Here is a 25,138-nt window from a genome sequence, read left to right on the forward strand (position 1 = left end):
CCTCATGCTGATGTGATAGGAGTTGATCTTTTCAGTTTGTTCACTTTTAGTACTAAATAAGATACCATTGTACAAATATGGGACAATTTATCCATTCTCCAAATGAGGGATGTCTGGGTTGTTTCTTGCTTTTTTTTTTTTTTTCTAATACTGCTGCTATAAAATATTCTTATACATATATCCCACTGTATGTACATGGGCAAGTATTCCTATTGGATTGTACAGTATGTATACACAGAGGAATGGGATTTCTAGATCAAAAGTTATGCAAATGTTTAACTTTATAAGACAGTGCCAAAGTGTTTTCTAAAGTAGCTGTTTCAATTGGTACTTATACCCACTAGGGTGTAAAAGTCTATATTGATCTAGATCCTCTACTACCTTTGTTAACAGAATTAACTGCTGCCAACCTACACTGTAAAAATTTGTATCTTACTGTTGTCACTAATAAAGGTAAATGTATGTTTATTGTTCTTGTATGTTTTCTCTTCCGTGAATGCTATTTATTTCTTCCATTTTTTGATTGGATTGTTTTTTTCTTATTGATCTGTATATATTCTGAGTATTAATTGTCAGTCATATATATTATACAAAATGTTACCAGTTTGTGGCTTGTCTTTTCAATTTCTCTAAGGCAAATAGAGCTGATAAACAGAAGTTTTAATTTCAATATAGTTGAATTTGTCAATCATTTATGTTAATGCTATTTGTGTCTTCTAAACAATTATTTATTTATTAAAATATTTATTTGAGAGTGAGAGAGAGCACACATGTGTGCATGAGGGCGGCACAGAGGGAGAGGGACCTGAGGGTCCACCAGAGCAGTGGACCTGCTCCTGCTGAGCAGAGAGCCAGATGTGGGATCACGACCTGAGCCAAAAGGTAGATGCTTAACTGACTGAGCCACCCAGATGCCTCTACTTTTTGTGTCTTATTTAAGAAATGTTTCTCTAACCCAAGGAAACAGATTTTAAAAATTATCTTTGAAAAATTTTTACTACTTGTCTTTTAATTGGTGTATTTAGATCTTTCATATCTAAAGTGATTTTTGATATAGTTGGGATTACTATCTACCATATTTGCAACTGTTTTCTATTCATTGTTCTTGCTTTTGTTACCTTTCCTTTTTTGTCTTTTTCTGCCTTCTCTGAGCATTTAGTACAATTTGATTCTCTCCTCTCATAGCATGCCAATTATGTTTCTTTAAATATTTTTTAGTGGTTTCCGCAAGGTTTGCAATATACATTTATAACCAAACTAAGTCTACTTTCAAGTAACACTATACTGCTTCATGGTAGTGCAGGTGCCTTATAGCAGAGTATCCAAAATTTCTTAATCCCATTCCTTCGAACACTGCTGTCATTCATTTCACTTATCTATAAGCTATAATCAATCATCCACTATGTTGCTGCTATTGTTATTTGAATAAACTGTCAGATCTGTTAAGAAAAAGAAATGATTTTCTTGTATCTTCATCTATTCCATTTCTAACTCTCTTATTTTCTTCATGTAGACCTGAGTTTTTGATCTATATCACTTTCCTTCTTTCAGAAGAACATTTTAGAGCAGGTCCACTGGTGACAAATTCCCTCAGTTTTTGTTTGAGAAATTCTTTACTTCTTTACTTTTGAAGGATAACGTCACTGGATACAGAACTCTAGGCTGGTGGATTTTTCTTTGAAAATTTTGTCCATTCTGATACTCTACGTCTTTTGATTGGAGCATTTAGTTCATTTAAATTCAGAGTGATTACTGATGAATATGAATTGAGTGCCATTATATTACCTGTAAAGTCGGTGTTCCTGTAGACTGTCTCTGTTCCTTTTGGTCTCTCTTTTCCGCTCAAGGGTCCCCTTTAGTATTTCTTGTAGAGTTGGTTCGGTGTTCACAGATTCCTTTAGTTTTTGCTTGCCTTGAAAACTCTTTATCTCTCCTTTCATCCTGAATGACAGCCTTGCTGGATAGAGTATTCCTAGCTGCATATTTTTCCCATTTAGCACACTGAATATATCATGCCACTCCCTCTGGCCTCCAGGTCTCTGTGGACAGGTTTGCTGCTAATCTTATGTGTCTACCTTTGTAAGTTCGGACCTTTGTCCCTAGCTGATTTCAGAATTCTCTCTTTATCTCTGTATTTTGCAAGTTTCACTATCACATGTCTTGGTGTTGACCTGTTTTTATTGACTTTGAGGAGAGTTCTCTGTGCCTCGGACTTGAATGCCTGTTCCCTTCCCCAGGTTAGGTAGGTTCTCAGCTATAATTTGTTCAAACAGACCTTCTGCCCGCTTTTCCCCTCCTTTCTTCTGGGACTCCTATGATATGGAGTACACTGTCCAGGGCCTGGTGCTTCAGGAAGTATTTCTGGTGTATGCTGTGTACATTCTGCTGTTGTGTTTTGGCTGCTCTTTCCCACAGGCCGGTCCTCTGCTGAGTTCCTCCATGCTTGTAGTGGTGAGTGTTTGGACCTTTAAGCCATTGTGCTTGGGTTTGTTTAGGATAGGCCTGATAAGAAAGAAAAAAAAAAAGCCCAATCCAAGAAAAGAGAAGAAAAGGAACAAGCAAGCAAATAAACAAACAAGAAAGTATATGCCTGATTCCAAAGGAAAAGAAAAAGAAGGCAAGAGGGGAAAAAAAAGCCTGATCCAAAAAACTACAAAAAGAAACAAGCCAACAAATGAACAAAAGAACTATAAGCCTGATGCCAGGGGAAAAATACATATTAAAAAAAATATGTGAATAAGGAAAGAGAGAGAGAGAGAGAGGAAGGGAGGAAGCAAGAAAGAGAGGAAGGGAGGGAGGAAGGAAGGAAGGGAGGGAGGAAGAGAGGAAGGAGTAGGGGGAGCTGAACTGAAATGGATCCTTTGGAGCAGTCTACAATCAGTAGTCTTGATGCAAGCAGAGGGCCTCTGTTGGTCTTCTGAGGGAGAGGCCTGCTGCACTGCCTCACAAGTAGACCTGCTCTTGTAAAGATTCCACCACCTCCCCTCCCTGGCCACTACAGGGGGGGTGGGGTTTGGTTTAAGTGACTCTACGGGTTGTGTTTCTGTCTGAAGTCTAATTGTGCTGCTATTAGGAGTGGGGGTGCAGTGGGGGCAGATGGGGTCAACCTGCCTTCTCAACCTGAGGAAGGAACTTGTGGCTGCCGCTGTCCCAAGGCCCTCACAGAAAAGTGAATGATCTCCTCTTCTGTGTCCCAGGCTATCAGAACCCTGCCGTCAACCCATCTGTGCCTGGCGGTTGGCCCGCCCTCCACACCACTCTCTCCCTCCATCCCTGACTCTGCTCTGTGAGAAGGGTTTCCGCTGTTCTGTAGTGCCATGACTTTTCTCTCTCCCAATTCATGTCTCTGAACCTGTCACGTTCTTGCCCCAATTGTGCAAATTGTTTTCTTAATCCTCAGATTGATTTCCTAGTTGTTTAAAATGACTTGATGTTGATTTAGCTGTGTTCCAGGGTCCCGCTACTACTCCGCCATCTTAGCTTCTCCCCCTATCCCAAAATTCTATTTTACTCTACTCTCTTCTTGGTTGCATGGTTTTGGAAAAGAAGTATAATTCTTAACCTTGTTTCCCTTTAGGTAAAGGTTTTCTCCCTGACTTCTATTAAGATTTTCTTTCTGTCTTTGATTTTCCATAGTTTGAATGATATGCCTAAGTATAGGCTTTAAAAAAAAAATTATCCTGCTTAGGATTCTGTGAACTTCTTGAATTTGTAGCTTGTGTTTACTAATAATTTTGGAAATTTCTCAGCATTAATTACTCTGAATATTTCTCCTGTTCTTTCCTCTTCTGGTATTGCTATTACATTCATGTTAAAATTTTTGAATTGTCCCACACTTTTTGGATGTTGTTTTTTTTTTTTTCCAGTCTTTCTTCTTTTCAGTTTGGGGAGTCTTAATTAACATGTCTTCAAGCTCAATGATTATTTCCTTGGCCCAGAGCATTATTCTGATGAGCCCATCAAAGGCATTCTTCATTTCTATTATAGTGTTTTTTATTCCTACATTTCGTTTTGATTCTAAGGGTTTCCCCACCTCTGCTTACCTTGCCTATCTGTTATTACATGTTGTGTACTTTTTTCTCTTAGAGCACTTAGTTATATTAACCATGGTTATTTTAAATTCTGGTCTGCTAATTCCAAAATCTCTGCTATATTTTTATCTGGTTCTGATGCTTGCTTTGTCTCTTCAGACTGTCTTTTGCCTGTTAACATGTCAACTGAGTTTCCTGAGAATCAGACAGGATTTATTAGGTAAATATTACTTAGAGATAGATCTTAAGTGTGAGGTTCTATTTTATACGGATAAAACTAGGATGAATTTAATTTCTGCTACAGTTGTATGTGTGAGAGGCTTTTAAACACTTCTTCTGTTGTCCTTGTTTTTGTTTTTTCTGTTGTTTTCATTTCCTTAGAGACTCCTTCATATATAACGTCTGAGGGTGCAGTTCTTCTGTGGTATTCTCCTTAGACAGGAGCCTTTGTGACATGTGGTGATGTGTGGGGGGAGGCGAGGAGCTTTATAACCTTATGATTAGGTCTTGGTCTGTTAGCGAGCCAGTGTCCCTGAGTTGTGATATTCACTAGTGCTTTCGCTTTTTTGTTTTCCTCCATAAGTGAAACAGGAAAGCTAGAGGGGGCCAGAGTTGGATATTTCCATTCCCCTAAGTTGGTTAAACTTTGGTAAAAGTTCCCTGTCTGTGTAGCCCTTCACTAAGGAGAACAGAATGTTCTGGAAGTATTTTCAAAATGATTACTTTTCTCCTCTTCCCGAGGGAAGATTTTTCTTAGATCTTCACTGTGAGAACCTGGTGGGACTCCTCTAGGTAAAATTCACAAAAGTACACGGGACTCTCATGGTTGGGTCTTCACAAGTTTTTTATTCAAGTCATCTCTCAATATTGATAATGGTTCCCCAAGTCTTTGTAGTCTTTTTCAACTCAATTTATACTTGTTATTTCTTACTTTGGCCTAGCCCCTATCACCTGTCACACCTACAGCTACCTACAGGGTAGTACTTCCAGCACCCCCGATAGGTGTCAGGAAGTCCAGAAGTTTTCAGAGAACACTTTTATAATAAAGGCACAGAGGATAGGGCCATATTTATTCTCTGCAAAGTAAAAGGGACCTGTATTCATTGTCACTAAATACATTAACAGAATAATTAATTTATCTAGCATATTAGTTTTTGGTAGTATTGATGTTTTATATTGATAATGGTTCCCCAAAGTCTTTGTAGTCTTTTTCAACTCAATTTATACTTGTTACTGCATACTTTGGCCTAGCCCATATCACCTGTCCCACCTATAGCTACCTCCAGGGTAGTACTTCCAGCACCCCTGAGAGATTTCAGGAAGTCAAGAAGCTTTCAGAGAACACCTTTATAATAAAGGCACAGAGGACAGGGCCATATTTATTCTCTGCAAAGTAAAAGGGATTAGGTTAGGTGATTAAGAATTTCTAACATCATGTGGAATAACTAAAAGTTGATGGTTTATGAAATAAAATTACATAATTATAGCTTCTGGATTTTGTTTCTTTTCTTTTTTTTTAATTTATGATAGTCACGGAGGGAGAGAGAGAGAGGCAGAGACATAGGCAGAGGGAGAAGCAGGCTCTGTGCACCGGGAGCCCGACGTGGGATTCGATCCCGGGTCTCCAGGATCGCGCCCTGGGCCAAAGGCAGGCGCTAAACCGCTGCGCCACCCAGGGATCCCCTGGATTTTGCTTGTTATCGTATTTTTTGGGGTTCTCCCCAATTGCTTTAATCTGGTTTCATTCTTTGCCCAATTTAAAACATCAATACTACCAAAAACTAATATGCTAGATAATTTAATTATTCTGTTAACATATTTAGTGACATTAAAAACTTGTTTTTCTTTTGGTTCTTTAGAAAAACCCATGAACAAAACAAAATAACTATTTCTTAAATACATAAAAAGTTCAACTACACTTCTTTCATGAAGAATATAAAGTCTAAATAATAAGCAAATGCATGGTACAAAGAATTATACTTAAAATGAAAAAGAGCTGTTACCAATTCTGAAAAATAGAAGGTTTTTAGCCTTAAAGTTTGATTAAAAAAAAAAAACTTAAAAAAAATCCAAAAAACAACTTACGTTCCACTTGCTCAAACATCACTGAAAAGAGGAAGTCTCGTGGTGTCATATAATATTCTCCTTCATGTTCTAGTGAAGAAAACTGCATGAAGCGCTGTTTACGAAGGGACAATTTTTCTCCCATCTCTCCAGAGTCAATATTTTCCTAAAAGAAAAAGAAATTGCAATTTAAGACTTCTTTTCAGTAGGATTCTCCAACTTAGCTACTTCTAGAATAATTATTAAAGAGTAGCTTTCATGTTTAGGTCTAACAATCTCCACATTTTTAAATCATTCACTAATAAATACTTACTTACTTGTCTACTTATCACTCTTTCAGGCATGAAGATAAAACAGTGAATGATCCTAACTTACAGAACTTTCATTCCAGAGTGGGGGAAATGACAATGAATACATGCAGAAAATAAGGTGAGATAATGGGAAGCGCCACAAAGAAATAACAAGCAGGATAAGAAAATCATAAGGAGTAGTTTTTAGATAGGATACTCAGGGGAGGTCTTTCTAAAGAGGTGATATTAAAGAGACCAAATGAGGTGCAGTTAGTGAGCTATGGGGCTCTCTGGAGGAAGAGCATCTGAAGCGAAAGGGAGACAGAACATAAAGACTCTGGGAAACGAACTAGGGGTGGTGGAAGGGGAGGAGGGCGGGGGTGGGGGTGAATGGGTGACAGGCACTGAGGGGGGCACTTGACGGGATGAGCACTGGGTGTTATTCTGTATGTTGGCAAATTGAACACCAATACAAAATAAATTTATTATTAAAAAAAAAAAGAGCATCTGAAGCAAGAGGTGAAGTAAGATCAAAGACCATGAGATTGGTGTATGTGCGTGTATGTGGTCCAAGGTATGCCTGATGTGTTCACAGAATAGTGTGGCAAAGATAAGATGAAAGAGAGAGGTAGGCAAGAGACCAAATACAGCTGTGTTTTTCCACAAAGATAAAACATACCATGTCTGATAAATAGCTCTGCTTTTGGAAATATGTTTGCATTATGGGTGGAGAGTGCTAAAAGGACAAGAACTGGTAAAATACTGTCAGTGTAAGAGTCTGTATAACAGAAGCAAAGGCACCTACTTAGATCTTGACTCAAATGCTAATAGAGATGATACTGAAATCTTTATTGCTAACCTTTTGTTGAGCACTTACCATGTGCTGGGGACTATACTAATAAAGCACTCTACATGATTTATTTAGCTAGTCTTCACAATAACTGAACAGATACTACAGCAGTATGGCAACTAAAGTAAATGGCACAGCTAGGATAAAAAACCAGGGTGTCCAACTCAAAGTGTGTTCAATTCCTTACCTATCACACTAACCTATCCATGGCTAGGCATTGTATCCTATGCAGACTGGCAGAAGACAACATGGCAATCAATATAGCAATTTGAATGATTTTTAAAGATTTTATTTTATTTATTTATTCATGAGAGACACAGAGACAGAAAGAGAGAGGCAGAGACACAGGCAGAGGGAGAAGCAGATCCCAGGGAGCCCGATGTGGGACTCGATCCCAGGTCTCCAGGACCAGGCCCTGGGCTGAAGGTGGTGCTAAACCGCTGAGCCACCGGGCTGCCCAATATAGCAATTTTTTAAAAAAGATTTTATTATTTATTCATGAGAGACACAGAGAGGCAGAGACAGGCAGAGGGAGAAGCAGGCTCCCCACAGGGAGCCTGATGTGGGACTTGATCCCAGGACCCTAGGATCATGCCCTGAGCCAAAGGCAGATGCTCAACTGCTGAGCCACCCAGGTGTCCCTCAATATAGCAATCTTGACACAGAAAGAAAGTATTATTTGTGAAATCCAAAAGCATACTCTTACCTTGGATTGCTTTCCTTAAAGCAGTTTTGACCTGGACCACAACATCCTTCCTGAACACACATCACTTCCTTTTCACACTTACTATTACTGAAACTATTATTTACCCTGACACACAGTGACATTTACTGACTAGAACTGAAATGGGGGGCGGGGGAGGGGGCGGGGGAGGGGGCGGGGGAGGGGATGTGAATTCTAGTTGCTTAAACCTCTAAAAATTCAAAGCTAACAAAATTCAAAGTTAATAGCTCCTTTTTTGGCTATCTCAGTTTTCTGACAAGTATTAATTCTCTCTCATTTTGACAACTGCTTTCCTTGAGCAGTTAGCTTTATACCTCTTTTATGTTCTACACAGTGTATACCAGAATACTGGATATATATAGACTACTCAATAATACCAGAGTGAACTGAACCCCTATCTTCTTCAGAAATTGTCTATTCATGTCTTTCCTTTTCTTTCCCCCTAAATTACTACTATAAAAATGACTCACGAGGCATGTTTTAATTACATGAGTCCATACTTTTATCATGAGTCAGAAAACTGAATTTTATTAATACTCTGAACATTTTACATATGAGGCAGATATAGTAACAGATATATTATTTTATATAACAAACTGATTCTGAGTAGGTGTAGGAAAACAGTGGTAAACAAGATAAATATCAATTCCTATCAGAATACACTAAGTGCTTCGGTAGTGAAATTACAGAAAGTGTACAACTGAGACAGGGAAGAGAGGGTGTAAGAGTCTTCTCAGTAAATGTCACAGCATTGTCAAAGTCCTATATATGAGACAAAATATAGCATATGAGAAGAACTGAAAGAAGAGCATATACACTATTAGCTTAGAGAACAGTTCTATTTATTATACTAAAGTTAATACATAGTCTATCAAAAGGTTAACAAAAGTAACTAATCCACATGGAAATACAGTATATTTCCAAGCCCTTAAACAAATGCTGTCTTTCTTTCTTTATACTTTCTAATATCTAAGTTGTTCCTGACTAATTAAAAGAGTACCTTTTTACCCAACTCAATCCTTTTTGTATACATAAACTCTTCAAATTTCAACCAACTTAAAGGAGTCAAATTCATTTGTTCTCCTCTTCAAATGGTCTCATAACAGGACAGACTATTAACTCTGCCTCTCTTGGTTTTCATGTTATCCTCCATCTTGTAGCAGTTCTACTCTTAGTATATTGAAAATGACCAAGAAGTAAAAACACAGGTTTAACCTCCCACTCTTTTATAGCAGGACATGAAAACTATTTTCAAACAAATTCTATTTTTTTCCTTCTTTAGATTTTTAGAATCTAAAAATCCTATCTCATTGTTACCCTTTTCCATATGCCTGTGTATCTATAACTTGTACAAGCATAACATTTCTGAAGAGTCTTGAGAGGAATCAATTATTCTGGGAAGTACCATTTTAAATAACGGTTGGTTGGGTGGTCATCTCTTCCAATTTTGATTAAATATCCTCTCCAGTGAACAAAAAAAAGTAGAGGGGGTAAAACCAAAATTTCCTTTCAAGGGTTTATTTCTGAGCTTAAAGTTGTCATGTGAATTACAAGTCATGAATTTAGAAGGTCACTTATAAACAAATGACCTCCAAATTTGTCCTACCACCATGACTCTATTGGTAGATGGCTGATATGCATATCAACCATCTAACAACCCCTACCAACATTCTCACAATTCAATCTGGTATTGTGGCCTTTAATTCCTGCTACTTCATGATATAAACAAACCTATTCTCCTACCCCTCAAATCTTTTAACTCCCATGCCAGCACTAATAATGGCTTTCTTTTTGTTAATCCTTTCTATTACATCTCATACTCTGCTTATTGAGTACCCAGCTACCACCTGGAGGTCACCACCACTGCAGATTCTAATCTTACTACTTTTCTCATGGAATATAAAGTGGAAGCCCCCAAAGTACAATCTCTTACTACTGGTCTTTTCCTGCATCCTAATCCACCCTTCAAGTAAATACTTATGAGAATCTACTAACTTGACAACACTCTAGGAAGAGACAGAACATGTATGAAGGAGGCAGTTGTACAGTAGTATACCCTAACAATAAAAACTTATATTAATTAAACATGTAGTATATGAAGGCAAGATGCTAACATCTTTATTTACATGGTCTCACTCAACCTTCACAATACTCCTGAGGATGGACATCATCTTTAATCAACCTCATTTTACAAAAGAAGAAACCAAGCCTTGTCAGGGTTTATCAGCTTGCCTAGATTTGCACAGCAAGTAAACTGACAGCACAGGTGGTATGACAACAACCCCAGTCTCAACCATTATCCTAAACTAGCTTCTCTAAGAATTACATAAATTAGGAAAACAAGGCAGTGTGGTTAATGACAGCTGAGGTAATTCATGAAAACAGTGGGATTTAAGCTAGAGAAAAAAAAAAAATGACTACAACAAGAATTAGCCATCTTTTAGATCTGGGCTATTGTCCATTTCCTAAATGATATGTATTACTGCTCCTGTTCAATCAAACTTAAAAGTAAGTAGAATTTCTAATATGTTTCTTTGCTATAATAAGTTTATGTAGGGTGGGGAAAAAAGTATTGTTTTAAAGTTACAGCTTTTGTAATTCAGAGTTAATGAACCAAGAAATTAGTTTTATTTAGGTTACCTTTATCATACAATAGTTGAAGTTAAGTTTATTTATTTTTTAAAATAATCTCTACACCCAACATAGGCTCAAACTCATGACCCCAAGATCAAGAGTTGCATGCTTCTCTAACCAAGTCAACAAGGTGCCCAAGTAGTTGAATGTTAAAAGTACATTTTAAAGAACCACTAGTATAATTGATGTGCATTATATATTTATGCTTACTTGATAGAATTTAGATAATTTACCATTTTTTATTGAAGTATAAACATGACACATGTTACATTTGCCATTTTTAATATTTTACTTACCTATAAGGCCTATTCCAGCCTTCATTTGTATAATCATTCTGATCAAAACTCAGGTTATTGGATGGATTTAATTGTCAAGAATTAACAATTCTCCTTCCTCTCCAAGCCTTTCTTTCATCTCTGCTTTTCCTACTCATATGCTTGCACACTCTCTCTTTTCTCACCACCCCTTCCTTTCTCTTCCCTTGCATGTTTTCGGTGGCTTTATCATTTTTAAAGATTTTACCTTAAGTAACCTCTGTACCCAATGTGGAGCTCAAAGTTACAACCTTGTGATCAAAAACTGCATGCTCTACTGACTGAACCAGCCAGGTGCTCCAAAAACAGGAGTTTTCAGTGGGCTTATTAAAAATAATTGGTTGCTGTTTTCAGCTTGTGGTATTTTTGTTTGAAACTATTTGAACTATTATTGTTATTGTTATTGATATTGTTGCAGGTACTCATTCTTTTTAATCTTCACTCATTTCCTTTAGTCTCTTTCTCACTTTGGCAGACATGTGGCCCATCTGTGGGAGACTGGGCTTGGCAAACTAAACTAAGGCAAACAGTGGCTTGTAGACTTTGGTAAGCATAGTTAAAATATCAGTTTGGATGGAGAGGATGAGGAGGAATAATAAAATTCAAAATATTAAAGTTATATTTGAGAGTAACAATATATAAGGAAATCCTAGCTTATTAGTATTGTTACATATCTGGCAGTGAAAAGTTCATTAATTTATTCTCAAACATTTAAGAATCTCTTTTTTAAAAATTTAATTTCAAGTGTATTCTTAGTTTCAGGGGTAGAATTCAGTGATTTATCATTTGCATACAACACCCAGTGGTCATTACATCAAGAGCCCTCCTTTTTAAGAACCTCTTATGTGTCACTGTTCCATAGATATATGATGGTACTATGAGGTCTTCCCTTAAGGAGTCTACAAAGGGGAGTGTAAGACAGCAAATAAATAGTTAAGAGCACTGTCTCTGAGGTCAAACTGTCTGGGATTCAAATTCTAGTACTGTCACTTACTAGGTATGTGATCTTGGACCAATTACCTCTCTGTGCTTCATCTGACTGATACGGAAAATGTGAGAACTGGAATCAAACTGCTCAATAAATCCCAGTTCTATCACTCGGCCAAGTTATATTACTGTTCTCCTTTACTTAACCTTAATCCAGAAAATGGAGAAAATAGTAGTATTTACCTCTAAGGGCCTTTTATTTATTTTTTATTCATTAAAAAAAGTTAAGTATAATTAACATACAATGTTATATTAGTTTCAGGTATACAGCATATTGATTCAACAATTCTATATATTAATCAACGCTTACCATGATAAATGCAGTCACTATCTGTCACCATATAAACAGCTTAACAATAACCCACAACCCTCGGACCAACTTCTGTCACCATATAAGTTATTACATTATTACAGTATGCTGACATATAGGTTTGGAGGACTTCAGAATGTCAAGAGAAATGTGACTGCTTTTTCCTAGGGCTAAATCAATTCCTTTCAAAGATAAAAGTATTATAAGGCAACCCATAATAAGTTATAAATGTTAGAGAAGGGAGATCCAAATAGCCTGACAGTGATATAGGAGAGAAAAATAATATGAAACAGACATGGCTGCAATAGTCTGGACCAATCACTGTTAAACCACCAATCAGTGGCATCTAGGTCTATTTTTGGTGATGATCTTCAGGCATCGAGAAACTGCTAATTATATAAGGAATATTCTGTTAAAAATGTATGAAAATATGTAACATAGTTTAACTGTTCTTAATGCATGTTTGGCATAAAAAGGATGTTTAATTACTTACAAGGGTAATTTTTGTCATCTGGAAGATTCACTCACATGCACACTCCTAAGATGCTATATAAATTCAGCATTACTGCCTGATCTACTATCTATCCAACTACTTTGTAGAATGCATATCATGACTATGTTTATACAAACCGAAAATGATTAGAATTGTGACTGAAAAAGAATCTTTCAGAAAAACATAACTAGACATAGTTTGGATTTGTCATAAATACTATTACATGTCAAATAAAATTAGATAACAGGATGTAAGTCTTTTCATCTTTCCAATATTGTTAACATACACCTTTAAAAGAACTTACCACTAGTGTATTCTTAGTGATAATGAGGTATCACTTACAGGAAAAGCATCTATAAATAGCATTTCAGTACGCTGACGTATAGGTTTGGAGGATTTCAGGATGTCAAGAGAACTGTGACTGCTTTTTCTTAGGGCTAAATCAATTCCTTTCAAAGATAAAAAGTATTATAAGGCAACCCATAATTTTAAACAATTTATTTAGGATATAAATGTCAGCATAAATATCAATATTCATGTCTAAAATCCTTCTAAGTACTGAGGGCTATTTCCAGGCTCTGGAGACTATATGAGCACCAGAAAGAATCTACTACATAAACAAGTGTTCTCTTTTTTCCTTTGGATTTTTGATTTTGAATCTTAAATCAATATAGTGATCCACTTGAAAATAAAATCTGGGAAGATCCTTTCAACTCTACTAGTTTCCTCTAAAAAGGGGGCTATAAGTTACCTTCTTGAGAGAGTTAACTCTTAATAAAATCAAAGGGTCATTAAAAAGCAAAACAAAAATGAAACCTCCCAAAATGATGAGGAAGGGGTAAGTCAAAGTTCTTAAAACCTCCCCTACAACACAACAACAACAACAAAAAACAAAAGAAGTCCAGTCATACTGATGCTAGCTCCTAACCTCCCACTTTAAACTGGTCCTAGAAGGATCTTCTGATAATCTGGATCAAACTAGAAAGACAACACTAAGACTGAAATCTAGTTTCTTCTTCTAAAGAGTGCCATGTAGGGGAATGAGAGACCTGAAATTCCTCACCGATTAGGGCCACCCTGTAGAACTATGTGCACTACACAAATCTAAGGGGGCGCCACTCGAGTCACCATGAGGTTGTTCAGCAAATGACAGCAAAGTGCACTGAGGAAGGGGTATGCTTTGCTAACTGTACAAAGTTACCACATGAGATGGGGTAGTGCTGTCACTGATGTGTCTCAGCTTGAAGGGACTATGCAGGCCAGGGAAAAGTACAGGATGTCCCATAGGAAGCTCCTGTCACTCCGTGTTCACTAGAGGCCCAACAGTTGCCCTTTTTCCCCTCCTGTGTTTTATCAAAGGTGGGCCAGCATCACTAAGGTGGCTTGGTTGGGCAGAGGGAAATACTGTATTTGTGACCACAGATCCCTTAGGCAGCTAAATGACTGAATAGTTGAGATAACTATTAACATCCTGCTTTTTAGCTAATATTCTAATGAGAAGATAAAAAAGATGCTCAGATCAGGATGGAAAGCTGTGAAAGATACACATTCACATTATTTTTGGCAAACAACATATTTGCCTAGAACACATGTTTAAAACCTAGTGTTGGGCCTATGCAAATTCTGTGGGGAAAAATGAAGGTGAGCAATAAGAAACAATGAACAATGAAAATCACATTCTGAAAGAAAACATGAAAAAGTTACAGGAAATGAAAGTGGCAACTTTACAACATCAGAGAGCAAAGATAAGATGCAAGACAATAGAAATAAATACCTGAAAAGGGAGTTGGTCTAGCTAAATAAGAGAAATAGGAGGAAAACACCATTACAAACCTTAAAATACTTTAAGAAACAGAAAAGATTAGAATCAACCTTGCAGAAAATGTATGGATGGTGTGATAGGAAAAAAAAAATCACACGGAAGGCAAAGAAAAGCAATCAGGGGAAGAATATCCATATGTGTGACAGACATGAAGGACTCAACATATGAATAACTGCTCTGCTCCAGGAAGAGAAAGAGCAAAATCTAACATCAATTTCCAAAATATAGTAGAAAAAAAAAACTTTACTGAAATGAAGACTTGAATTTGCTACTCTGTTTGCCACTGTCCTACATATATGTACTTTGGGTTTGAATAATCCTAGAAGACCTCAAGGGACACTGATCAGTTTTAGTCTCTTTCAGAAAACCTAAATAAGGTAAATGTTAGAAAATCTAAATAAGGTTAAAACCACAATGCCCCTATTGCTGGATATCTTAAAAACTGTCTTCTAAGGACTTAATAAAGAGAAAGAGCACCATAAGAGATAAGTCATTTATTTCTAAGGTTATTCTTAAAAGACACGTATCACTTACATATTACGTGGGGGAAATGAAAGCAATGCAAAGGGGACAGCACACTGAAGCTACTCAACCCACAGGGCTGGACAGAACATTTTTTGCCTCTCCTCATCTCAACTTATTTACTGCAGTTCAAGAGAACTTTTCCACTAGGAATGAATTAAACACTAATCTTAACCTTTATCTGAATAATGAGATTTCATAAGAAACTTCTACAAATCTACTCTGTTGGCCAATGTATACTGTTACACATAAATAATCAATGGCCTGGCATGAGGGAAGCAGCTGCCAGAGGAACGAGCTCTCCAGAAAGAAGAGTATAGAATGCAGTGGTGGAGATCAAAGGGCTGCCGAGGGCCTGTTGGTGGCTCTCTGTTACCCGAAACCCACCAGAGACTGAATTTAGAGTCTTGGTAGGTGGAAAGTGATGGCGGTGGGGATGAATTCCAATTACCACAACTATTTGCTTCTCAAACCTGCATCTACAGCTAAATACATGAGAAAGGAGGGGCAGCAGAAATGCTGGGATTTGGGGCTATACTGAACACGTGAGAACCATCCACATGGTTCTGGTTATATATAAAATGCTCCATGGATTTCAAGGATTACTTGTAATGCAGGAAAAAATGTGACAAAGGAATTAAGAGCAATGAGTGATGTGAACTGGATAAAAGAGATCTTTGAAAGCTGATGACTTCTGTTAAAACATTTCCCTAGTTTATTGCCTTTAAAGCAACAGGTGCTTCACCATTCTGTCTCTACTTTTTATCCATGAAGTGACAAATCTGAAAAAGTTAGTTCTCTGTTCTTTGTTGGACATTCTTTGATTTCTGCATTCTCAGGAAGAAAGTGAGAAAGAGATTTCCTTGCAATGCTTTTAATATATACAATATACCTTACAATGCATTAGATAAAATGTAGTAAAACAATATTCATTTGGGACCTTTATTTTGGAATTTGTAATAATCTGTAAACAATGTAATTGCTTTATTGTTTTTGAACTTTCTGTGGTGCAATTGAAAAGACTAATCTTTTCTTCGTAAAGAAAACTTTACAATTGGAAAATTTCAGTCATTAGAACTTTCCCATTTCGTTCTGAATTGGGGAGATTTTTTTTTGTACCTGAAACAAAGTAGTGCCAGACTAAATTAGAAATATTCACTGTATAAGCTATATTTTACAATAAACTCTACAAATTCACAGAGTATTAGCCGAGGAGACAAAAGTCCCTCCTGGGATACCTGGAAGCTCTGGGAACTACTTTGGGTGGCTTCTGAACATTGTCTGATCTAGTGACGGCCTTGTCTAGACTGTCCCACAGACTGGAAAACAGCTAATGTGACTTTTCTTAGATAAGCATGGTAATGAAATGGCACATGCTTATATATATTAATTTTTTAAAAACCCACAGAATTCTGTGTAGAGAACTAGCCACTGTCAGGAGATGCTGATAAGTAAAAAAATAAGCATCTTCTCTTCTAGTAACTGCTTTCTCTTTCCTGATAAGGTCATTGAGCAGAAATATTAACTTTCCCTTCCTTCATAATTACCTTGCAGGAGGTATATAACAACTACGTAAGTTTTTGTTTACGTTCTTAATGAAAAGTTTAAATTAGGCTTCATGTGATTAAAAAAAAAGACTAGAAATCTCAACTTAAAACTTCAATCCCCTCCTAAAGGTTCAACAATATCATTCATCGCAACCATAACTAAAAATGTTTTTCTAAGGAAGTGCAGAGTTACTTCAGCTTATTACCCACCTCACTGCCCCTACCCCCACACAGGACAAGAGAAACATTATTTTGTGAACTTTCTACAACTATTCAATGCCAACTTATCTAATAAATATCATGTGTCTCCAATGACCATTTGGAGACATCTGGAGACATCTTCTCATTTATAGACGTAAAATGAGAGACGTTAACCTAGAGGAGGGAAGCATAATGGAATGGAAGGTGGGAAGTGCTAGGCAGCAGTATGAAAGGAGCAACTATCATTTAGCAAGTGTGTATGTCTCACAGTGATAAATTTCAAACTATGATAATTATTTTAAAATGTTACTGATCAATCATGACATCTTGACTTCTCACTTTTCAAAATGAGATATGTGCCAGACTAATATTTTTCAAGATGGTACAATTAAATTTAAGTAGAAAGCTAGTAACAAGTTTAGTATCAGTAACTTTATCTTGATTGTGATCTCCCTTCTTTGGGCAGCAGAGCAGTAACAACTAAGCTTTGTGATGGAAACCATGATCTAATTTCTAGAACCTTATATATCCATGCAAGAAGGTCTCCTTAAAACTGAGAACTTCAAGTAAGCCTGGAGAAAGTGCTGCTATCAAAGGGCTGAGTCATAAACAGAGGATACTAAAGATAATAACATTTAGGATACTGTATCCTACAATACATGACACAGTATGGAGCAATGAAGGGATGGATTAAAGAATCCCTCTCTCCTCCCTCCCACCCCTTCATGAGGAACAGCTGCAGTCTATAGCTGTAAGTATTTTATAGTCTGGGACTGCAGAAGGAAAGTAATTCATTCCTATAGTATTTTGCATTGCTTTCCCCCCAGGCTCCCACATTCTCTGTGATCTACTCAGACTTCCATATCCCCAGTTCCCAGCAAAAGACTTTCTGTCCTTTTGGTTAACAGGAAACCCATTGTGAGAACGGCTGTGTAAAAAAGCCTGTGGCTGAATGCTGATAGCAATTTTGCCATTCACCAAGTCCCTTAAGCCCCACACCCTAACCCTACACAAAATTTGGTCAAAAACTGGAATTTTTTTTTTTAAAACAGCACTGTTATTTGCATACAAATAGAAATTGTACCCAAACCAAAAATAAAACAATTAAAAAAAAAAAAAAACCTTTTGGTAAGTGGAAAGATAATGAAAACCTGAATAAAGGGGCAGATTTGCAATCTCTAATTAAAAACAAAATTATGTTTCTATTTAAAAATGCCATTGGTACTATTGTTTTTCTTTTCAATGAATTGGGTCTTTGTGCAAAATATTGTACTAATTAAAATGTCAACCTTAGTTTTGTTCATTGCTAATATGATTTTCCTAAAACTGATTGGCTTGCTAGTGTCCTTAGCTTCAGTACTGACCTGGCTACCCTTCAATGAGCTTCAACAAACCTTTGCTGCATACTTTTCTAGAAGACAGATTAAATAACCATTTATTGATTTTGACTACAATTAAAACACTACACAAAGCTAAGCATGTAATATAGTTAGTTGCTTCTTGTAGTACCTTTTTTCATTTGGCTACCTTATTAGTTAAGAATTAATTCTGGTAGTTACTGCTCTAGGAGTCCTTCCCTGAGTACCCATTTTAGGTTCGGTAGCATCTCAGAAGTACAGAGATCCCTGAGTAAACTTTTTTCAAGCCCTAATGATTCTAACTGGAACTGTCTAGAGCCCAATACAATGAATTTTTTAGGAACAGAGATATCTTTTTTCCCTCTGTATCACCAGTGCCTACTACATGATTAGTATTGCTAAATGGTTTTTTTTTTTTTTTAAAAAAGAAGTGTGCCAGGAATGCATGGATCTCTATGAATGGGAATCAATTCCCAACTCAGAGTGTGACATTAAAAAATTAACTTAAAAGCAGATTTTTGGGGAGTGCCTGGGTGGTACAGTAGGTTAAGTGTCTGCCTCTTGGTTTTGGCTCAGGTCATGATCTCAGGGTCCTGGGATGGAGCCTTGTGTTGGGCTCCACGCTCAAGTCTGCTTGAGATTTGCTCTCTGCCTCTTGCCTCTACCCCTCCCGTTTGTGCTCACTCTCTCTCAATTAAATAAATACAACCATTTAAAAAAAAGAAAAGATTTTGGTTTTTGAACTAATATCCAAAAGTTTGTTTTTTTGTGTTTACATACTTTAAACCCTATTTATTGAAATATCTTTAGATAGCTACGTAGGGGGGCAGCCTGGGTGGCGCAGTGGTTTAGCGCTGCCTTCAGCCTGGGGCCTGATCCTGGAGACCCCGGATCGAGTCCCATGTCGGGCTCCCTGCATGGAGCCTGCTTCTCCCTCTGCCTGGGTCTCTGTCTCTCTCTCTCTCTCTCTCTCTCATGAATAAATAAAAATATTAAAAAAAAAAAAAAGATAGCTACGTAGGTACTTTGTTGTGTGCAACTGCACTAAAGTTTGCACACAAATGGAAATAAAGGCCTTTTGTTTCCTTTTATTATAATCACAAATCACTGCACCTTGTTAAGTACTTCAGATTTTTAAAAATGCCTTCATAACAAGAGTAAAGAGGTAAAGCCATTGACAGGTGGTGGCAATGTTAACCATATCAAAGAATATTGCCTTATTTTTTTGCCTATTGTAGAAATCATGGAATCTCAGAAATAGAATGCTCTGAAACTGGATTACACCAGCTGCTTCACACTCTCCTATAAATCTTAATGAATGATCCAATGTATTTCAGACTTTACACCATGTGTGGTTTAGATTTTAATGGATTTTTTTCAGCTTTGGCTTGGAGTTCACGGACATAACTTAATATAGTATATTTATGATAACTGATAACATTTTGATATTAGAATGTACTTGTAGGAGATGAGCAGGGGATAAGCCAGACATTTTACCAAGCATTGGCAAAACTGGTAGATTTTACTAGCAAAGGCACTGAGATGCATGTCATTTGTATTTCTGTTGATGTTTACAAATTAAATTACCAGTAAATAAAGTAATATATAGATGACACAATACAAAAAGACAACTAATAAACAGATATGACTATATATTTTGGCAAATTAATTTACTATTCAAGCAAATCACTTAAGACCTAGCAAAGATTTGCCTAAATCTTTCTGCTTTTACCATATTCCCTGGACAAGTTTCATGAGAATATATCCATGCTCTCATTTAATAATTTCTGAAGAGAGTGCAACAGTGAAGATTTAAAAAGATTCCATAACAGAATCTGCTTTATATTGACTGGAAAACCAAACAGATTATTTTAGTTTAGTTTTGTTTTGCTTTAAAGTAGCACCAAGCACAGCTAAAGCAAACCAATGCTAAATAAATAAATGGAAAAGAATTTTCCACTTTACTATTTCAGATGCCACTACTTCTAGTACTCGGTCACTTTTCTCCTTCAAATCCTCCTCCACTGTTATAGCAGTTGGTGTCAAATGAGGAATCATGAATTTCTATAACTTAACCTGCAAGTACAGGAAAGAAACAGTATAAAACTGTGCCAGTAAATCATATACTAAATTAGCAGAATTGTTAGCATTTGCCTAGGCAACAGTGAGGTGTGTACTAAATATGAAGTTCTCTGGTTGCATGTTAACGAAAAATCTTTATTTTTTATTTTTATCTTTATTTTGACCCCTGAGAATTTTAGAATCTTACATAAGAAAACAAAACCAGTGAAAACCTGTAGTTGGTAAGTTGTTACATATGTACGTTAAGGGTAGGTATGGGCAGAACTAGTACTTGGATAATTCTGTTAAAATTTACTTGGTGATAATTTAGTCCTGTACTCTAACTAAGAGAATAATAATTTTAGTTAACTTTTGGGAAAAGTAAGGGAAAGAAAAAAACAGATATATTTGTAGGTTAGAATAAACAGAGCCTAAAGTAATGAAATGATTCAGGGAACCCAAATCTCCAAACTTGAATTGTTAGGAAAGTCCCAAAGAGTAACTCTGAATATTTAATTAAAGACTTGGATGGATTCTGTCACTTAGAGTGTAAAATTAGTTTCTAAATATTTATGGCTATTGTTTAGATACTTTTAACTTACAAACTTTATTTTTTTAAAAGACTTTATTTGATAGAGAGAGAGAGAAAGAGAGTGAGTACAGGAGTGGCAGGCAGAGGGCGAGGGAGAAAGAAGCAGGCTCCCCATGGAACAGGGAGCCTGATGTGGGGCTTGATCCCACAACCCTGGGATCATGACTTGAGTTGAAGGCAAACAAACACTTAACCAACTTTAAAAAACTTATATATATAGGGGTGCCTGGGTGGCACAAGTCAGTTGGGTGTCTTGGTTTTGGCTTGTGTCATGGGATTGAGCCCCACATGGGGTTCCCACATAGGTGCAGAATCTGCTTGGGGCCATCTCTCCCTCTGATCCTCCTCCTCTAAAATAAATAAATCAATCTTTAAGAAAAAGTTCATATAAGTACTATGTATTATCAGTATTAATAATATTCCAATGAACTTATAAGTAGACCCTTAGGCTCTGAGAACTTGAATAACCCAACCTGCTCACAGGACAGAGGGTAAAGAGAATAAACTTGAAGACTCTCCTTCAGACAATGTGCCTTTAACATTTAAAGGAGAGGGATATTGTAATTGACAAAAGTATGTGTACCATTTATAAAGCTATACACAGGATAAGCTACTACAGTAAGGCTAATGAAACATACTGGGCTAGAAAAGAGAATGTACAATCAGAACAGAAGTGAAGAACTGGTGAGAGGGAAGAGCAAATATCAAAAAGTAAAGGTACATACCGTTAATTATCTGATTTGAAGGTAAAATCATCAAAAAGCTAGGAGTAATGGAGTGAGACATGATAAAAGCAGTGAACTAGAAGATTAAATTTTAGACATTTCAAACATTTCATAATATGGAGAAAAACAAATACTTAGAAGCCAGAGGGACGAAGGATAAAACTTAAAAAATTAGAGCAGAGGTTCTAAACCCCACACTACATAGTCATATCTCTTGGTGTTCATAACTCCCTGAAATTTCATGTGAAAACGTGTATATGCACTTTTAGGAACAAAGTATATAACTTTTATCACATTCTTTTAAAATTTTTTAAAAATTATTTATGCATTTATTCATGAGAGACACAGAGAGAGAGGCAGAGGCAGAGGCAGAGGGAGAAGCAGGCTTTCTGTGGGGAGCCTGATATGGGACTCGATCCCAGGACCCCAGGACCACGACCTGAGCCAAAGGCAGATGCTCAATCACTGAGCAACCCAGATGCCCTGTTTCATCACATTCTTAAATGGATTCACAGCCTAATTAAAGATTAGAAATAAGTGACAATGACGAATCGGCAAACATAGGTGATAATATGGTAAAATACAATGATTAGTAAAATAAAATGTTCCAATTTTAGTGCCATATTAGACTCAATCTCTGTTCAACATACAGTTGTAGGGATCCCTTAAAATTTAAAAGAAAAAAAAAAGCTTCCCAAATAGGACTAAGTAAAAATAAGAAATTTATTAATTCCAGGTCCTTTAAAAAGGTCTTACATTTTCCACCAGTTAATGTAGATTAATTTAAATAAAGAATACACAATTGCTGTCTAGCCGAAACAAAGCAATGTACTAAAGGACATCTTTGCTGTATAAAAATACCAAACAAAAGTTTGGTCTTAATGAAATCTTATATGCCTACCTGTACAACTCTTTAAAAATTGAGGTATAATTGAAATACAATACTATAATACACAATATTTATTTTTGTATCACTATACTTTTCCACCAATATGGTGCTAAAGCCATTGTAGGGTGCCTTCCTCAAACTAGACACTACTCTATATAAAGAAACCATCATCACACTAAGCATAATAAATACTTACCAGCTTTTAGGAGAAAGGCTACTAGAGAAACATGGATAAGAAGAGACTGGGCAGCAAGGACATGGGGCAAGAGACAGTCTCCAAAAGGGCAAGGACAGCTCACTTTCACTATAACGAGCCATTATTTCAATAACATGAAAGTGTAGTATTTTGTTAATATTATCTTGCAAAGTTTTAAGAAAAACTTTCCTACTCAAGATATAAAACCCAAAACTAACAATGACAAGTATTTTTAAGTCATAGTAAAAGGAAGATGGTTTTTACATTCCTTTTTGCCTTTTCAATTTTCTATAATATACATATATTTCAAGAAAAAAGCTAATATAAATAATCTTTAAGAATCAAGATATAGCCAACAGCTCCAAGTCCCTTTCCCAATATATTCCAATGAATTTCAATAACCATAATAAAACAGTATTTTGATGGTGTATCAAGAAGCAATCTTTTCATGACTGTAATTTAGGATAGATTTAATCACTGTCTAGTGGTCAAGTCTACTCTTGAAACTCAAAATCCTAATTTAAATACAAAACAATTGTAGTACTACATAAAAAATTACAACTAAAACATGATTAGTTAGTATTAAGTTTGTGTCTTTGGCTCACATTATACCACTGTCCATTTTCTGTTGCAATGATTAAATACCAATGTTTGTTTATAGTCATTCTTTTCTAGCTTGCCATTAACCTATCCTACACTTGGTAGGTGTACTAGAAGAGATAAGACTTTCATATTATACTTCGATGAATGTAGGACTGATAATCAGATGAACCTTTAGCCAGTGCTTAGCTGTTTACTACTTTCTCTTTGCAGTATTCAGTCACAGCCATGGGACACACACTGAAGCAACACATAAAAGCAGTACTGTACCACAACAGCAGTCTCCTGACATGGACTTCAACCCTGGAGCAATTCCAAGCATTCCACAACTCCTCAGGACTGTGGGTTTAAACAGAGGCAGAAGCCACATTAGGGTTCTGCTTCTGATTTGAGCTGGTTTTCTTAACTGGGCAAATTATGAGCAAATAAACTAAAAAGATTGCCTTTAAAACACTTTTAAGAGTGTGATTTAATCTCTTGGTTACAGTGCACACACACAAAAAACATAGAAATCAACCCATTTATAATTTTTTAAAAAGATTTATTTATTTGAGGAGAGCAAGAGCTATCACAGAGGAAGAGGAGGAGGGAGAAGCAGACTCACTGCTGAGCAGGGACATGATGCGGGGCTCAATCCCAGGACACTGAAATCATGACCTGAGCCAAAAACAGATGCTTAACTGACTGAGCCACCCAGGCACACCTATAATTTCTTATTATGTATAAACTTCTAATTCTATATATTAGCAAATGAGAAAAATGACATGATATTCCCAAACAGCAGATATACTAAGTTGATCATATTTTGTTTTGAAATATCTAGGATAATTTGTGAAAAAAAACCTGCACTTTACTATTTAAGGTTTATTATGTCTAATTCAAAAAATGGTTTGCATTTTCAGGGTAGACAACAGCTAAGTCATGAAGAACTGAGAAGGGAGATGCTTGGAACTCAGACATAACATGAAACAAGGTATAGAGTTCCTAGTACATAATACATAAATCATATAATATATATGGATAAATTTAGGATTTTATAAGGCTGTATTTCTCAACAGTAACCATAACTTTTATTCTATATATCGCAGATTCATGGAACTTTTATAGATGTCAATAAAAATTTTCTACATGGACCAGGCTGTACTTAAACACATGATTTATTAACTATTATTTCTAGAGTGAAGCTATGTATAATATGAAACATTTAACAATCTTATTTCATTCAATCTTATTCAATTTTTTTTTTCTTATTCAATTTTTTTTTTCATTTATTTATTTATTTATTTATTTATTTATTTATTTATTTATTTATTTATTTATGATAGTCACACAGAGAGAGAGAGAGGCAAAGACACAGGTGGAGGAAGAAGCAGGCTCCATGCACCGGGAGCCCGATGTGGGATTCGATCCCGGGTCTCCAGGATCGCGCCCCGGGCCAAAGGCAGGCGCCAAACCGCTGCGCCACCCAGGGATCCCCATCTTATTCAATTTTTAATCCATATACTGCTACTAGTGGTGGTTTAGGATATGTTTATCTGGTGTTGTGATTCATGAAACTCTAAAATTCACAATAATAAGAGCATTAATTTGTATACATGATCTACTACAATATATGTTTTATAGAATATGAGTAAATAGGAATTTTTTGCATGGGTCCAGCTAAGCAAATCTAATTGCAAAAGGGAAGATTAAAATAAGTTTCTGCTTTGATATTACAATTTGTTTTTCTTTTTTTCTTGGTCTCCCCTACCCCCGAGAAAAGTAGCACAAAAGATTTACAGTAGTATATGTAAGTGCTGCTGTCCTCCTAGTATACAAGGAAGGAAAGTAAGACAATCTCTCATTCACGTAAGACAAATAGCTATGCCAAAAGCACAAATTACATCTAATTACAGGGTATAACTTTGTCATCTTTCTTTTCATAATCT

General features: G+C 36.3%; 1 protein-coding gene and 1 long non-coding RNA gene across 4 annotated transcripts in view; one reads left to right on the forward strand and one right to left on the reverse strand.

The window, feature by feature from the left end:
- The window catches only part of MICU2 (mitochondrial calcium uptake 2), a 132,242-nt gene that overhangs the window by 91,510 nt on the left and 15,594 nt on the right, over positions 1-25,138 (reverse strand). For both annotated transcript variants that reach the window (XM_041765347.1, XM_041765345.1), the window contains exon 2: positions 6,117-6,261. In XM_041765347.1, the coding sequence (XP_041621281.1) occupies positions 6,117-6,261 (145 nt within the window). The remainder of the gene's footprint in view (positions 1-6,116; positions 6,262-25,138) is intronic.
- LOC121496760 lies at positions 1,788-23,544 on the forward strand. 2 transcript variants are annotated; one of them, XR_005989336.1, is made up of 3 exons: positions 1,788-2,242; positions 6,436-6,524; positions 23,424-23,544. It is a non-coding gene; the product is annotated as an uncharacterized LOC121496760 (long non-coding RNA). The 2 variants fall into 2 exon arrangements; XR_005989335.1 differs by lacking the exon at positions 1,788-2,242 and adding an exon at positions 2,294-2,451.

Source organism: Vulpes lagopus, chromosome 8 (assembly GCF_018345385.1).
Source record: "Vulpes lagopus strain Blue_001 chromosome 8, ASM1834538v1, whole genome shotgun sequence".
Lineage (NCBI taxonomy): Eukaryota > Metazoa > Chordata > Mammalia > Carnivora > Canidae > Vulpes > Vulpes lagopus.